The sequence below is a fragment of the Gymnoscopelus braueri genome, assembly GCF_963280865.1.
Source record: "Gymnoscopelus braueri genome assembly, chromosome: 12".
Lineage (NCBI taxonomy): Eukaryota > Metazoa > Chordata > Actinopteri > Myctophiformes > Myctophidae > Gymnoscopelus > Gymnoscopelus braueri.
Window position 1 is genome coordinate 23,711,803 of NC_137614.1, and position 14,818 is coordinate 23,726,620.

General features: G+C 42.0%; 1 protein-coding gene across 4 annotated transcripts; it reads right to left on the reverse strand.

The window, feature by feature from the left end:
* Positions 1–2,697: 2,697 nt before the first annotated feature.
* tcea2 (transcription elongation factor A (SII), 2) lies at positions 2,698–14,537 on the reverse strand. 4 transcript variants are annotated; one of them, XM_080444545.1, is made up of 10 exons: positions 14,341–14,537; positions 12,040–12,102; positions 9,965–10,070; positions 9,085–9,163; positions 8,525–8,676; positions 7,545–7,601; positions 7,184–7,338; positions 6,928–7,074; positions 6,728–6,799; positions 2,698–2,978 (listed from the first exon to the last, which is right to left on the reverse strand). In XM_080444545.1, the coding sequence occupies exons 1-10, from the start codon at positions 14,407–14,409 to the stop codon at positions 2,970–2,972; spliced, it is 909 nt and encodes a 302-aa protein (XP_080300671.1). In that variant the 5' UTR covers positions 14,410–14,537; the 3' UTR covers positions 2,698–2,969. The 4 variants fall into 4 exon arrangements, with proteins under 4 accessions (XP_080300671.1, XP_080300670.1, XP_080300669.1 ...); XM_080444544.1 differs by having other exon boundaries at positions 8,525–8,679; XM_080444543.1 differs by having other exon boundaries at positions 9,959–10,070.
* Between the last annotated feature and the right edge of the window lie 281 nt (positions 14,538–14,818).

Here is a 14,818-nt window from a genome sequence, read left to right on the forward strand (position 1 = left end):
AGAGAGAGAGAGAGAGAGAGAGAGAGAGTAAATGAGTGTGTGGGGTATTATAATTCATAGGAACTTTTGGTAAATGGTCTGCATTTCTATAGTCTTTTATTGTATTTTCCTGTGTGTTGTGCATGTATTCTCCCCTCATTGGTGTGTGATTGAGTAGTGACAAGTGACTGATTGATTAGTGTGAGTGGTTGGCTACTACTGTAGGTGGACCCCCTGCTGGTGATTTGTCTCCAGCACCACAGATGTCTTCCTCCCGAGCAGCCTCCAACCACACCGGTCCTCTTGTGTTTTCAGTGTTTTTTCGATTTGCCAGGGTTAACACGGGCCTTGGTACTATAGGGGTGGGTGGCCTTTCTTTGGTTTTGTTATTCGTTTGATGCGTTTCTTTTGTTAAAAGTTATAGGTAAGATCTATGTACTTTTAATTGTTTTAAAGGTAAGCATAGGATTTCTGTTCTTGATTAGGATTTTATGTCCAGGGGCCCACCCTGAGGTAACATACCCATGTTTTGTCAATTCTACAATAAAATTCAACTGTCTTTTGGATTTTAAACTGGTGGTAGCTGGCTGTGTTTACGGACTGGGAAGGAGGGAGTCCATATGTTTAACACTTTATCCAAAGCGCTTTACAATGAGTGTTACATTCACACACAAAGGGTGGAGAAAATCAACCTGCTCATCGGTTCAGTATGTCTTGCTAAAGGACTCTTAGCCAGGGACGGACAGGGAACCTTCCTAGTCCCAGAGGTCCGCCCGCTCTGCAGTACCCCTAAGCCACTGCCAGTTTGCTTGAACTCTTCTTTATCCCGTTTCTCTTCATCTTCTGTACAGCACTCTCTCCTCTTTTCTTTCGACTGTCTGGCCAGGAAACATGTTGCAGAGCTGCTGTCACTCATTCATCAAACTCACTCTCTCTCTCTGTACCCCTACCTCTCTCGTCTTCCTCACCTGCCCTCCTTGTTTTTTCCTCTTGTTCAGTCTCCGCACAGACATAATTCATCAAAACACACTGTCCATATTCACGTTTTGCTCTCGTGTCATACCCGGGGGGTGGGAAACCCCATAGTCAATAACATAGTTGAGAGGTCTTTCTCTCTTAACCCCAGCTGTCTTCTTCCCAACTCTGTTCTTTATCCCTTGCTTTCTCTCTGCTGCCCCCTCCCTCTCTGTTCGCTTCTTTATTTCCCTCGGTCTCTCTGTCAAGTATAGAAATAGATCAGTGTTGTTGTCATAACAAACAGTGGACAAGGTTTTTCTGCTGTTTTCTGTTCAGCACCAACATGTCTGCTGTCTTGACCTCAACTCCCTCCTCTCTGTTGGCACAGAAGATAATAATTAGGCCAAGCAACAAAGGGGTGGAGCCTACTTTTCTTCTTCTTCACCACCTCTCTTCCATGACTTTTCCCTTTAGGGCCACCAAGTACAACAGACCAGACCTTGAACATTTAGTACTCATCTACTGACCTTTTGTCTTTACATAGTAACGAAACTGGGACCCTCAGATCTAAATTCACCCTTTAGGTGACGCTATTTTAATTGTATAACCGCCTAACTCCTAAACCAACAGAGATTTTCAAAAGGGCGAGGTGTGCCTCCCCAGGGTGGCACCACAGCATAGCAGGGGAGGTGCAGAGAGTTGTGAGGGTGGAGCTCAGGATGCTCAACTGGAATTTACTGTAGTTAAGCCTGATTTATACTTAGCTGCACGCCGGAGCCGCACACCAAACACAGCTGATCTTCAAGCTCACGTCGCACTGCAACGCGTTTAGAGCTTGTAGATTGGCTATTTTTGGTGTGCGACAACTATAAATCAGGCATTAGGCCCACTATTAGCTGCTACTATATTGTATACGTCATATGAAGAGTCTTTGGGTCAAGGCACATCAACACCAGCTATCATATTCCTAAGCTAACTTGCGTTTAAATTGACGCCCTAAGTAAGTTCTGGAATGGGCCATCTTGGTCTAGCAAAAAACTGGGCTTGGACAACAGAAAACCAGCGGTAACAAATCTGCATCCACTGTTTTGAAAACCAATCCTGATGCCATCCCATATGAACAGTCATGTCTTGGCATTTGTTCTGAGCCGTTTCTTTCATTTCGAACGCAGTTTTAGCCTTTCATTGAATTTAGATATCACCAGACGTATAAGTAGGCAGAGATCTGGCTAAGCCAGACTGGCATGTGCTATGTATAAATGCTAGTCAAGTCCTTAAAAACACAATACTTGCTGCTGTGTGTGGCAACGTAATACAACTTGACCCTTAACAGCTTTCTATCTCAACTTTGTTTACAAAGGAACTGTGCATGTGCCTGTACGAGTTGGTCATAATATACGTCAGTCACCCTTTGTGTGCATGTGTACATAATTTGTGTACGCGGATATCAAGTGTGTGCGTATGCGGTCTGTGTGTATGTGAACTTGTCTTTACCTAATCCGGTTATTTTCCATGAATGAGAAACAACAGACGTGACTCCATAAAACCTCAACCCCAGCCATTTTCAGCTCAACAACTAACATGGAAACAGTACCTTCAGATCATTATAACACTGCATAAAAAAAGAAATGAGATGATTTAGTTATTGATGCATTATTTCTTTTTTATTTACACAAAGCAGTTTGGACCATTTGCAAGAGCCCAAGACTGATTCATATTCTCTAAAGACATCTTAGAGTTACATTCAAAAGTAAACACAGCAAAATGGAAGTTCCAAAGATTTTACGTACCAGCAGCGATACTGGTACAGAATGAATGAAACAAGATGAGTTAAGAATTAAGCGCATTGTACAAAAAAAGTTATATATAGGTTATATTATATCACACAACTGGCTCCAAATATATTACAAACTAATGATTATGTGTATAAAATATACAAAATAAAACAAACTAAACTACAAAAGTTTAACTGAAAGAAAATTCAACTTAAGTCAAGTTGTCTCATGATGGGAGTGATATCCACACAGCGCTCTTCAACAGAACTAGAGAGAGAGAGAGAGAGAGAACAAAAATAAAGTTATACTTTAAACATCAAACAACATTTAAACAATACAAGTTAGTGTCCCCAAAAATAATAACTTCCAAGACATCATGAGACACAGAGACTGCCCCTGTTGCAGGGATCAAACCTATCATGGCTCTGACCTTTGAACTTGTTGTTGGTTGCTTGTAAATATTTTGTTGTGATGTAAAAACAGGGAGACTGTTCTTGGCTGTCTACATTCACCACTTAATCCAACCGTATGTACTTGCCGTACAACGAATGGTGATATTTTTTTGTGCCATTTTTTTTCATTGTTACATTACAATTTGGTAAAATGGATGCAAATTCTTTAACATTTTCACCTATAATGACATGCCCAAAATAGGGACAGCAGGTTGAAAGTGGTTCAAGCATGTCAGCTACATGCCGGTAATGTGATGTAGATATGGGAGGCTGTTCTCAGTTGTGTCTGCATTTAAGCATGTCAGCTACATGCAGGTGGAAATAGAAAAACGTTGTTTCCCACAGAGTTTAGGAGTTTCAGCGATGGGCTCAGTGCCAAGTGCTTATACAACACAACAAACTTCCTACAAAGCAGTAATTCCTCAGATGAGTCCCATTCACCTTGACCTAGAGCACAGCTAACTGCTAAATAAGGGTAGCACTCAAGAGAGCGAGAATGCAAGAGAGAGCGAGAGAGGTAGGAGAACAAGAGGCGAGAGGAAGGAGAGGAGAAGGGGGCAATGAGGGTCTAGAGATGTAATCAAAGGGAAGAGATGAGGATAACAGGCAGACGTGGGGAGAATGGGGAGGTAGAAGGGTAGGAGAAAGATAGGGGCAGGACAAAAGAAGAATAAGATAGAGAAGATGGTGGGAGACTGGATAGAAGAGGAAATGTGGATGGGAGGTAAGAGGTCAACAGAAAAGAGGCAGAGGGAGCTGAGTGGAAAATTAGGAGTGCAGGAGGCCAAACTAGGAGATTTGAATATCTGCTGCCATCTAGTGGTAACATCATAGTACTGACACCCACTATCAATGATCATTCGTTAACAATGAACAGTTGCTAAATGTATCTAGCCTGTTGGAGATATGGCATGGGTATATCTTAATACTTCTGGTTTGGACATGAATACTCAAATTTGTATTATTTCATTAAGATAATAGGCTGACATTGTTATTGTCTTGATGGCTGTTATTTTTTTTTATCTGTACCCATAGTTATACCCATATTTCTGGTTTGGCCATTAGCCTTCAGCCTTTCCTCCTTGGCACCAAAGAAAATTGTCTCAGTTTTGACTTCAAGTTCAAGGACATTTTGGCACATCCAGTCATTGATTTGTTCAATGCACTGACGCATCTATGGTACCATAACAATTCAGCGAGAGAGCTATTTCAATTTGAGTGTCATCTGCACAATAATGGTAAGTGTTTTATATACATAATTTGGTCTATGGGGAGCTTGTAAAAGGTTGAACAGTTGAGGTTCAAGTATTGAACCTTGGGTAACTCTCTATTATGGAAATCGAAATGAAATACCATGACATAGTATGTCATGGCATTTCATTTGATGCATAGCTCCCAATGGTGAAAAACAGTCCTGAGGAGCTGAGATATGAACCAATGAATGACTGTGCCAGAAAGTCCAATTCAGTTTTCCAGTCTGTTTAGCAGTAGTGTATTGTGTACAGTGTCAAATGTATAATGTAGCATACGTATGGTGCTAAGCAATCTGGGAACCCATTGCCAAATAAAAAGGAAAAACAGCGCCCTCTGCTGTTTGTTACTCTTTCACTTGGCTCTGGGACGAGCTGAATGGAACACCTGTGCGCAAGGAAACCGGGGTTTTGGTCTGCCCTCAGCGCTCCACTTCCGGTGGTGCGCTTATGTTTTCATTCCCACTAACAATATTTCTACACGGAACACGAACACCACTTCTCCCAGAGAACATGGATCGTTTTGGTTATAAGCCCACTTGTTTCTATGATGAAAGAGCAAGTTAAAATGTGAATATCTTTCCGTGGTTTTGTCTGCTCCAAGGACGCTATTGTTAAATGAGTTTTGGTTTGTTTTCAGTGGGAAGGGAGCCCACAGACAGTAAATCCCGCCCACTACATTTGATTGGGTAAAGCGCGGCCTGCTTCCTGATCTGAAGGCACGCCCACTTGTAAGCTAACACGCACACGTTCTGAACGGGGCTCTCGACAGATTCAGTAGCGTAGCTCTGAATCTGTTCTTGAGAGATTAGGTGCTAAGTAGTATATTTGGTAACACTTGCTATGCATCCCATGTGCATAGCAAGTGTTACCGTATATTTTGTAGGAATGTGTATCTAATGTATAGTGCATACAGTGTTCTACCTTGGTACGCTACGGCGTATACAGATTTCTTTCGTCGCCACCGTATACATTCAAAAACAGTTAGAAACGGCGTATCTGATACGTTGATACGCATCTGATACGCTGCTGCACTCAGGAGTGGCTGGGCTGGGGGACAGCAATACAAACAGCAAGAATGTGGTCTGACCGTCTGACTAGTCTAACTCTGAGGTGAAGGCTTATCATGTGCGTGGCTATTGTTCTTGGGGTGATAATTAATGGCTACTGGCGAAGGAATTCCCACATTTCAACGACCTGCCATTCACTTCATTGAACGTAGGTCACTGAATTGAGTACTTCATTAGTATTCAAATTGCGCGTCATAGCACAGCAAAATCTTGAATCTTCAATACAGTTTGTGTCTTCAATGCCAAGTTAATACTATTCTGTAATAGATACAGGAAGGCTCGATGTTAACTCATTCCCTGCCTAGAAGACTAAACGACTTCTGTCCTTTAAGCCCTGTCTGCCAAGAACGACTAAAACGACTTTAAATTTTTGTTCTTATTTATTTATTTATTTTTTAACCCAAAGACCAAGGAGATATGATTTTTTGAAGATCTAGACTCCCATCCACTTCCTTGTTAACTTAAAACTTAAAACATTTTGTATCTCGGCTCCTGAGTACTTTTTTTTTTCAATGAAAAATCTCTGGCAGTGGGCAAACGCAAAAAAAAAAAAGTTCTGGCAGTGAATGAGTTAACACTGCTATTATATCTGATAAGCCTAACCAGCATTTATTTATAACAATCCTTGCACTTCTATGGTAATATATAAAAAAAAAAATAATGCATCCAAGGCTATAAAAGGCCAAAAACTCAAAGTGGTTGAGTTACGCGGAGCGCGCGCAATTTTTTACATTAATTAATTATATGCGCGTGCGTGCCGTGCGTGTGGGAGGAACTGGGGGGGAATTGTTGCGAACGCGGAAGGAGGCGCGGCGAAGCCGCGCCTCCGACCAAGTGGAGCTTACTATGTAACTCTGCCTGGGTTGTGTGTGTGTGTGTGTCTCCGTCTGTGTTCACGCTCTCATTGGCTGCATGCACCCATGTGACTCACGCTCTCATTGCCTGCCTGCCCCTGGGTGACATGACTCACATGCGTGCACTGCCTGTAAGCAGCCACCCGAGTGCGCCAGAGTGCAGGAATTTAGACAATGCTCTGACACACACACACACACAGTCAATGTTCTCTCTCCATCATGGTGAAATAACACGGATTACAAGTCTGTAAATACACAATATTTTCGAGCTGCGTTCGCTTCCAGCGTTCGCGCGTCTTACTTGTTATAGTATACCCTCCAAAAAAATCTAGAACACACCACTGAGTGCATACAAGTGTGTGTGTGTGTGTGTGTGTGTGTGTGTGTTACCTTCCATCGGTTTCCACATCCATTACACAGTACAAAGGTGGTCATAGGCTCATCAGCACTGCGTATCTGCACCTTAAACACACATACACACACCCTCTTAAGTGATTGTTGATATGTTGGTCTTTGACTGGTTTTGGTTAACAAAGTCTTGGCAGTTCTTGGGCCATGCGTGTCCCTATATGTGTGTACAGTATAGGTACCTGGGTGTAAGTACAGTTCTTTCCACGACACTTGCCGCAGACAAACATGTCTGTCTCTGTTCCTCCTTCTTTGGACAGCTGATGTTCCCTGATGGATTCTTTAGTCAGCGTCTCTCTCATCTGCTTCAACTCTGCACTGGCCATCTCCTACACACACACACACACACACACACACACACACAGAGTGCATATTTGTTCATAGTCGCCTAGTATTCATGCACACATGTGTATGAACACACACAGAGCATGGTGGTACCTCAGCAGTCATGTTAGCAATGCGTTCAGGCGTGATGTTTCCACACAGGACATTTTTTCTCAGCTCTGGGTTCTTCTGATCCTTCAGGTTGGAGATCCGACTCCTCATACGAGCTTTATATTTCCCATCTGTGGACTTAAACTCCTGGAAGATCAGTGGACCACAGCGAGTCAAGGACCAATATACACTGCAATGTATGCGTGTGGTAGGGTTGAGAAATATTTGTTTACACACACACACACACACACACACACACACACACACACACACACACACACACACACACACACACAAGTAGAAATATTAGGTTAAATAAGATAATGTAGCACTACACCCGAGCAGGTGCACATTTCAAGGATATATTCTTCAATCTGAGAAGCCAAATGCTCACAGTCTGCACCAATGTTCTTATGGTCATCTGAAAAGCACAGACATACAGATTATGTGTCACGTTTTTACAGCACAGACACACAAATGTTACATTTCACATTATTACAGTACACACACACACACACTGATGTTAGCTTTCACACAGCACAAACACTGTTTCACTACACACACACACACAAACTGTATACAGCAGCAGTGGGTATATAAACGTTATAGTATATGATCAATGATGTCTGTCCGTCTCTCCATCTATTAGCCCTGTCTTTAACATGGAGGCACGATCCCGATCAGCAGCACGCCTCCTTGTTAAATTTGGTGCAGGCTGTCAACAAACCTAGCCTGGTAAACCCCCCTCCCTCCGGAAATCTCATTTGCATTTGATTTCAGGAAGGAGGTCTGGGATCGCTCAGGGAGTAAAGCTGCCCGGTCCGCTGCGTGTTAGAACCAATCAGCGGCTGCTAGGGGCGGGATCATTCAATCACCTGCCAAGTAGCTTGAAAACATTAAAATGCCGTCTGTCATCGATTCTGCTTCAGGAGTCTCAGATGGAAGTAGGCTGTGAGACAAAATGTGTGTCGCAAGCTTCTTCCATTTGACAGTCAGGTTACAACAAACCTGCATTAAAAGGTTGTTTCAACCAGTTGTTTAATTTTACCACAGCGTTGAAACTACAGAAATCTGTAGGATGCCGGGACTACCGTTTCACCAGAGTAACAGGGCTACAGTGGGAAGGGGAGGTCACAGATGGGGCTACCATCTACATATACAGGCATGCAAACAGCCCCGAGGTGAAAAAGGTGACAACATGTTGTTTTCTTTCTGGTCAGGTGTCACACAATTGCCCTATTTGGGTTCAAAAAGGTGACTGTAGCTGAAAAGTGACACTTTTGCATGTCTGCATATAACATCTGTCAAACAGTGATCCATCTATCTATCTATCTATCTTCTCACCATCAGTTTGTAGTGCAGTGACCAGTAGACCTCGACATTTGGTGCGGACGCTGTCTGTGGTGACTGGGGTGGGTGGGAAGGTGGTGAAGCGGGGGGCGCAAGTAGGGGAGGTGGGGGAGGTGGGGGTAAGAGGGGGGTCCCCCTGCTTCTTACTGCTGAAGAGGAGAGAGGAGTTACTGTAGGTTAACCGTGTACGGTTTTACGGTCATTTTGCATTTTACTGCACTGTAAAATCCTGAGTGTTAATTTAATTATTCATATATTACACAATTATATATGAATGAGACTCAGTGCGCAAGGCCTTTACAAATGGACAAATTAACACTGAGGATTTTACTCTGTGTGTGCTGTGTTTTATGGTAGTATATTGTTTCAGTGTGTGGAAGTGTCTCAACTGCTTTTTAGTTTGCATTACATTGTGAACCAAAGTAACCACGTTTTTTGTTTCACCGTACAATTGAGATCTCATGATACGAAAAGTTAACCAAACTAGCAGATGTGCTGAATCATTCTGTCTGTGTGCAGTGACATCATCACTGAGGGACAGTGGGGAGACCGACCTCTTCTCACTGCCAGCGTCCTTGGAGGTGGATGACCTCCTCACAGGAGATCCCTCTTTCTTCTTCTCCTCTGTACCATCTGATGAAGGTAAAAGGAAAGAAGCACTGGAGCATCACAGGCTATTCAATGCCTTTTTATTTATAAAAGGTGCTCGATATCAATGACTAACTCCATGCCAGGTGCATCTTCATCAGAGTCAATGATCTGTTTGAGGTCACACACACACCAGATGTCAAATGTTTCTCAAAATGACTTTTCTGGACTTGAAAGTTCCTGTACAGACATTCAATACTACAATAGTATAAATATTGGTGACGCACACACACTCACCTACCCAATCATTTTTTCCAGGACTTGATTAACACATTGAGTGCCAATCGCGTCGATCTACGCAAACCTACTTAATTGCGCAGCGTGCCAGTCGCGTAGATTTACGCGAAGTGGTCTTTTTTTTACTCACAGGTTCACATTTCATTGTAGGCCTTGTTCGCTACGACACATTTCATTGTAGCACCACCGGAAACGGAATTATCCGGGATCCGGATATTCCGGATCCCATCCGCCTCCACTCTAAAGCGGAAACTAAATGTCCATTTTCTCGGATGTTGTTTTTCTCATCGCTGATCGCTGTTTAGATGAAACCGCTGTAGCTTCAAGATGGCGGATCGCAGATCGAAACGGTTTTCGCTGGGCGTTTCACACAGATCCCCTGTGTGTTTACAAACAGTTGAACGCGCGATTTTAACGGATTTAGCGTTAAAAAAAAAAACTACAATAAATCGCTGGCACTGGTGAGTACATTATGATATTAAACTCTGGCATGGAATGTGTTAAGGCTCTACAATAGTATAAATATTGGTGATTCACACACACACCTACCCAATAGTTTTTTCCATCCCTTGATGAGGGCCTTGGCCAGGGTCTGAACCTCCTCCTCTGAACTCTGCTTCCTGACAGCATTCACTGACATCCCCACCCGGGTGGACTGACAGAAAAACAGACAGAGACACAGAAGGACAAGGGGGGGGGGGGGGGGGTTGGTGAGAATACTGCAATAACAGAGCAAGCACATGGAAGATGATGTTTATTTACTTTTGTACAAACTGTGATATTTGAATAATCTCCAGTGCTGTTAATCACACCTACAACCATTCCATAGCCTCCATGTTGTTTCTTAAAAGGATCCCTGGCTAATAAGCCTTAACACATTGAATGCCAATCACGTAGATCTACGCGAACCGCTTTAAAGCCGCCACGTGCCAATCGCGTAGATCTACGTGAAGTAAAAAAAAAATTAAAAAAATAGAAGTTTTTTTCTTTTCCCCAATTTCACCCAAAGACCAAGGAGATATGATTAGTTGAAGATCTAGACTCCTATCCACTTCCTTGTTAACTTAAAACTTAAAAATGCTGTATTTCGGCTCCTGAGTACTTTTTTTTTTCCAATGAAAAACTCTGGCACTGGCTAAAAAATTATGAAATAATTCTGGCAGTCAATGTGTTAATACATTATAATTGCCCTATACAACTAAAATCTGAAAATAAAAATTAGAAAGTAAAAATAGTTCATCTTTCACTCAATAGGGGCCGCTCCCGTCGCTTTTGTCCACGTGTGGTCCAGCCCTATGAAATGTATAGAATGCATGTGCTGATTAAAAAACAACTCAATACTTTCTATGGTTAATATTAGCATCAAAGCAATATTTTAAATACTTTTTATCAGCACATGCATTCCATACATTCCATAGGGCTGGACCACACATGGACAAATGGCATCATCATCTTGCGACGGGAGTTGTCCCTATTGAGTGAAAGATGGACTATTTCTAAAATAAATAAAATATTTAAGGTATTTTTAATTTAAAATGTTAGTTATAGGGGGCAATTATGATGTATTATTAAGGCATATAAGGCTTATTAGCCAGGGATCCTTTTAAGTGACTGTTACTTTCCTGTTGACCCTGGGTCTCTTGCTCAAGCTGAGCTAATAGAGCCTGCCTGCTTGCTCTGGGAAGAGCTCAAAAGGTCGTGTCAAACCAGACACAGGATCTAAATGTCTCAATAGAAGAGCAGAGTCACCAAATACAACCACCCCAATTGTAGGAGTTATATTGCATTAACATACTCTACCATACAGAAAATAACATTTTCACACAAAAAAAAAGCTTTAATATGTTGCCATTCACTACAAAGCACCAAGTAAAACGCCCTGCATGTGAAATTTGGCCAAAAAAAAATCTGATATCTATGAATAGTGAGAATGATTAATGGCTTTCATTATTGTCACGGTACCATACACAGCTTTTTAAACATTAAATACCTCACCAGGTTGAAATCATGAAAGTCAATTAAGGAAGGCCACTCAACCCTAATAGTTATTTGAATTTAATAATAATTTGTGATTGAATTTGTAGACGAGATTAAAAAAAAAGAAAACAGCATGAAGGGAATATGTCTTCTATGCCTTCTATTTGTAATGCTCTTAAATGTAATAAGTCTCAACCCATTCTTTAGAGACACATACCAGAAAATATGACTCAGATTCTTATACCGTAATACAATTTCTCTAAACACTTTGCCATCTCATCTCCTCCAATGTAAAGTGGCGCTTGTACCTCGTCATTGGTACATGATTTGCAGCTGCTGATTTTCAGTCAGGCCATTGTAGTCATTAGCTTTGTTTGATTTGCTTGGCAGCAGATTCGAACCGGAAACATCTACTATACAGTGAGACACCTTCATATGTGTTTTCGGTTTAAATCTGCTGCCGAGCCAATCAGAAGAAGCGATGGGAAACTGAATCGGAAGAGGATACTTGTATGCCAGCTTCTGGGAAGGGAACCCAGGATTACAGTTATGGACAGAGCCTTTAGGGGCTTAAGTCATAATCTTGTTGGCGTGCTGAATTTTCTGAGCTGGTATTGAGGACAGAGATGGGTGGTGTCAAACTGTACCTGCAGCGTCTCTAGGGACATCTTGGTGTTCTTCAACTCTCTCAGTAGGTCAATGGCACCGTCCTGGACAAATGAACAGACAAAAACTGACAGTGTAGCAGAGAGCGAGAGGGGCACTGGCACATGCACACATGTGCGTATGCTGTAAACTGATACAAGGGGGAGGGGATTTTAATACAAAAATAATTCTGTAATTGATCGCTTTGCAACATAATGGTACCTTCCCTGTCATGATGCCAATGTATTTGACCGACAGAGGAAGAGAACAGAGTGAGAGAGAAGCACAGAGAAAGAGGGAGACAGGGCTGCAGAGTGAGACAAACATTCCCTGTGTGGAATACTGACGCTCCAAAAAGAAGAAAAGTTGGATTGAGACCAACACTGCCACATCAGCGACACACACACACACACACACACACACACACACACACACACACACACACACACACACACACACACACACACACACACACACACACACACACACACACACACACACACACACACACACACACACACACACACACACACACACACACACACACACACTTCTGCTGCAGCTACAGTCTCCTGCTGAAGTGCCCTTGAGCAAGACACTCTGTGTCTCTACCTACTGATGACTCACTGAGGTGGATAAAATAGATGATTAAAATAGACAAGACATTAAACTGCTCTTTGAAACACATTCATCCCAATAAAGTGGGCTAAGAAAGAGGCCATTCCAGGGTTTCTAACAAGGTCATCCTATGTTCCCAGGATCCTATAGGCGTGCAACTAGAATAAATCTAAAATATAAAACTAGTATAAATCAGGCTTTGGGGTATAGGGCTGAGGGAACATAAGCACTCCCTTTATAATAATGTCAATATAAATAGATATATTTGGGAATAATAGGTTTAGTATTATTCTGATTGTTTCAGTCGACAAGGCGCACCTAAAAGGAATCCCATAAGGTGTGTCCTTTTCATTACAAAATAAGCCCAGTGCAAACTGCATCACAAACCAGAGTCTGTAAAATCTCTACAATTCACACCTCCAGTAGGCTAATGTGTCATGACACAGGGCTGCACAGAGAATACCCTGTGTACTTTGGTGGAAAGGTATACCAGAGAGAGTATTTATAAGTCCTTAAAGTATGATATTCAGTACTACTGTATACAATACTCTACTGAACTGATACTGATGTGAAATCATGAAAATGTTGCCACATATTAGTTCAACTTTATCTTTATTGAACTGCCAGTCAGCCACCATCACCACCCACCCATCATCTCCAATCAGCCACCTGATGCGTTGGTATCTGCTGTGGCTATAAGTATCATCAGGTCCTCCAGTAAGGACTATGAAAGAAGGGCTTCCCTTAATCTTACATTAATCTATGGACAATAATAAATATTTAAACCCAGAAAGATTTGTCTAAGTAGGCTAATTTCATACAGCACTGTTGGCCTTGACATTGTCTCTACACCTTTTTTCTCTCTCTTTTTTTTTTTACCACAAAAGCCAACCTTGTGGTATGGTAGTAAATAAACTTTAGTAGCATGGTGAGAAAGAGACAAAAAAAAAGCCACACACACACAAAAAAGAAAAAACAAACAACAACACACAGAGGCTCCACACACACACACCCACCCACCCACTCTCTCTCCCAGTCATCCCACCATGTGACACTGACAATACTAAACCAGTAATTATGTCAAAAAGCTGCGCGCAAACAAAATGTTTCAATAGCCTTGTATCAAGACTATCATATCATAGATGCATTTTATAGAGTTTGACTTTTACTTTTGTACCTGCAAATGTAAAAATAGAGAATATATACATCTATGATAGGGTTTCATGTATGATAATCTGGATAAAAGTCATATTTGTATCAGTACTTAAATAAGGCAAAGCTTCAGTAAACTCAAGGAGGTGACTGACGAGGTAATTGATAAAAGGTGTGGTTAATAATCAATCACCCCCCACAGTGAGTGCTTTTTACTTCCTGGCGGCTGAATTGTCAGGCAGGGGAGAACGCGATATATTATAACTATGGGAGAAGGCCAGCACAAATGACATAATACGACTCGACGTTATTTCATTGATATGATTTACGAAGGCGTTTCGCCGACACAACACAACATGAGCAGTCTACGTGAGACCGCATGAACAGGTACAAACACAACAACACACACAGACACCACGCTGCTTTCTAGAAATCTCTCCACACAGTAGAGGACCGACGTCATGCTGCTGCTGCTTACCTGACTGTTTTTTAGGATGTTTTATAAAATAACCACACAGCTCCACACTACTCACCGTGTTCTTCTTCTGCACCATTTTGTCAAGTTTTTTGGCGATCCGCTCGACCTCCTGGTCTTTCACCATGTTTGTTATTCTTTTATTCTCACTTCTTCTCTACCACGGGTTGTTGACCCCCATTTACATGCGGGAGAAAAGCCTCTCTCGTTCTGTTCTCTGTCGGCCTCTCCTCTCCTCTCCTCTCTCTCTCTCTCCCTCCCTCTCTCTCTGCAGTCCTGAAAAGCATCCACCTCTCCAAACCAGCTGCGTTATTCTCTCTCTCGTTTGTTGTGTGACGAGTTTGGAGAGTCTGACTGGGACTTGTAGTTTTTAGATTAATCAAGTTTGGGGCTGACGGTGAACCGTTATGCCTACAAAAGTTCAGCTATACTTTTCATGACAGAGACAGGTCGTCTAAATATGATCTTGATTGGAAAGCTTTGTTCATTACAAACAAAACATTTAAAAAGTCCATGTTTTTATATAATTTTGGACA

Bases quoted from the DNA above. Each gene is read 5' to 3' on its own strand.
- tcea2 (XM_080444542.1), bottom strand. From the start codon at position 14,409: ATGGTGAAAGACCAGGAGGTCGAGCGGATCGCCAAAAAACTTGACAAA. The intron at 12,103-14,340 runs GTGAGTAGTGTG...TCATTTGTCCAG, and splicing joins TGGTGCAGAAGAAGAACACG to GACGGTGCCATTGACCTACT. The intron at 9,164-9,958 runs GTGTGTGTGAAT...TACCTTCATCAG, and splicing joins GAAAAAACTATTGGGTAGGT to ATGGTACAGAGGAGAAGAAG.